The following is a 1,317-nucleotide window of genomic DNA, read 5'->3' on the forward strand; positions in this document are numbered from 1 at the left end:
GGGGGGGTGTAGTTGTAATGCCCGCCGTACTGGGTATACAAAATAGTCACAATCGATCACAAAGAAAAGATTTGATCACGGGATGGCGTTCTAGAGATTCTTCAGCCTTCAGTGGTAGGCCTACCGAGTTTGAATATTACACTGTATTATGTTGTGGTCTTACCTCTAATCTTCCTTACTTATGACCTTATTGTATTGAAAGTGTTGTAAAACCAAACTTAACCTCACACAATATTGTCGGTGTTCATTATCCGTCGAGCAACAGATCCTGGGGAACTGGACCATGGTTTTACTGTTTGCTGTTACCGCAAGGCTTATCTTATAGCGTGCAGTTTGTTTTGTGGCAGATGAGATTAGGAGTCCACAGGCTAATCTTTTAATGTAAGGAATGCCCGCCAGCTTGTGCGGGCTGTTGGCGGGTGCTCTTGTGCAGTTAACCCCCATCCCCCTCGTCCAATTCTTATTGTTAGTGTATAATAATAATAATAATAATAATAATAATAATAAATAGCATTTACGCTGCACATTTCCATTTTCTAAAAAAGGGCTAAATGCAGATTACATTCATAAAGATATCACACGTATTTATTCTGTTGATTAATATGTTGACGACGTTTTTCTTTAATTTGTAGGATTTCAGACGACGGACGACTTGGTTGAAAAAATGATTTGCCGAGTGTCAGAGATTTCCCTTTACTGTGCTGCATCGATGGATCTTTGACGCCAGTTCTCTCTCCTTCACGAGGATTTAAAGAGGAAAAACCTTCCCCAAACATGCCTCAGTTGAGACGTTTCGAGTTACGGAAGTCGGTGTCCCCGTACATTTGCTCGACACCGAACGACTTTGTAGAGGAACGAAACTTTCTCTCCGACACCATCTTCCCTCAGCTGGACGAATTATGCAAATTGCGGGGGTCGTATTTCGACCCTGTGGACTTGCGATGGACTCCGGGTGACCAAAAGACGCAAGGCGGACTTCTGGTGAAGACCCAGTTGGACGCCATTAAACGATCTTCTCCGTTCTTCATCGGGATCTTGGGGGAGACGTACGGCCCCCACAGGGCGGAGACTGATCCGCCCCTGTCCAAGTCCCGAGGTGCGCTGTGCTTGAAGCAAGGGAAGTCGAGTCTCAGCTGGCTGGACAAAAACCTGCTTCTGGCGGGGACGGGCGGTCATTCCTGGGTGCTGCAGGAAGGTAGGAATGCGCTTTTGTATGGGTTATTTGTGTGTTTTGTGGATTTTTTGGAGTGTGATTTTGTGTTTTCTGTTTGTATTTATTTTATTGTGTGTTTTTTTTGGGGTGTGTGTGTGTGTGTG

At 44.9% G+C, this 1,317-nt stretch overlaps 1 protein-coding gene across 1 annotated transcript in view; it reads left to right on the forward strand.

The window, feature by feature from the left end:
* The window catches only part of LOC101859488, a gene marked incomplete in the record, with an annotated part of 48,761 nt that overhangs the window by 5,462 nt on the left and 41,982 nt on the right, over nt 1-1,317 (forward strand). The window contains 1 exon segment of the mRNA XM_035970239.1: nt 633-1,195. Within this exon segment, the coding sequence (XP_035826132.1) occupies nt 775-1,195 (421 nt within the window).

This window comes from Aplysia californica, unplaced genomic scaffold (assembly GCF_000002075.1).
Source record: "Aplysia californica isolate F4 #8 unplaced genomic scaffold, AplCal3.0 scaffold00240, whole genome shotgun sequence".
NCBI classification, from domain to species: Eukaryota; Metazoa; Mollusca; class Gastropoda; order Aplysiida; family Aplysiidae; genus Aplysia; species Aplysia californica.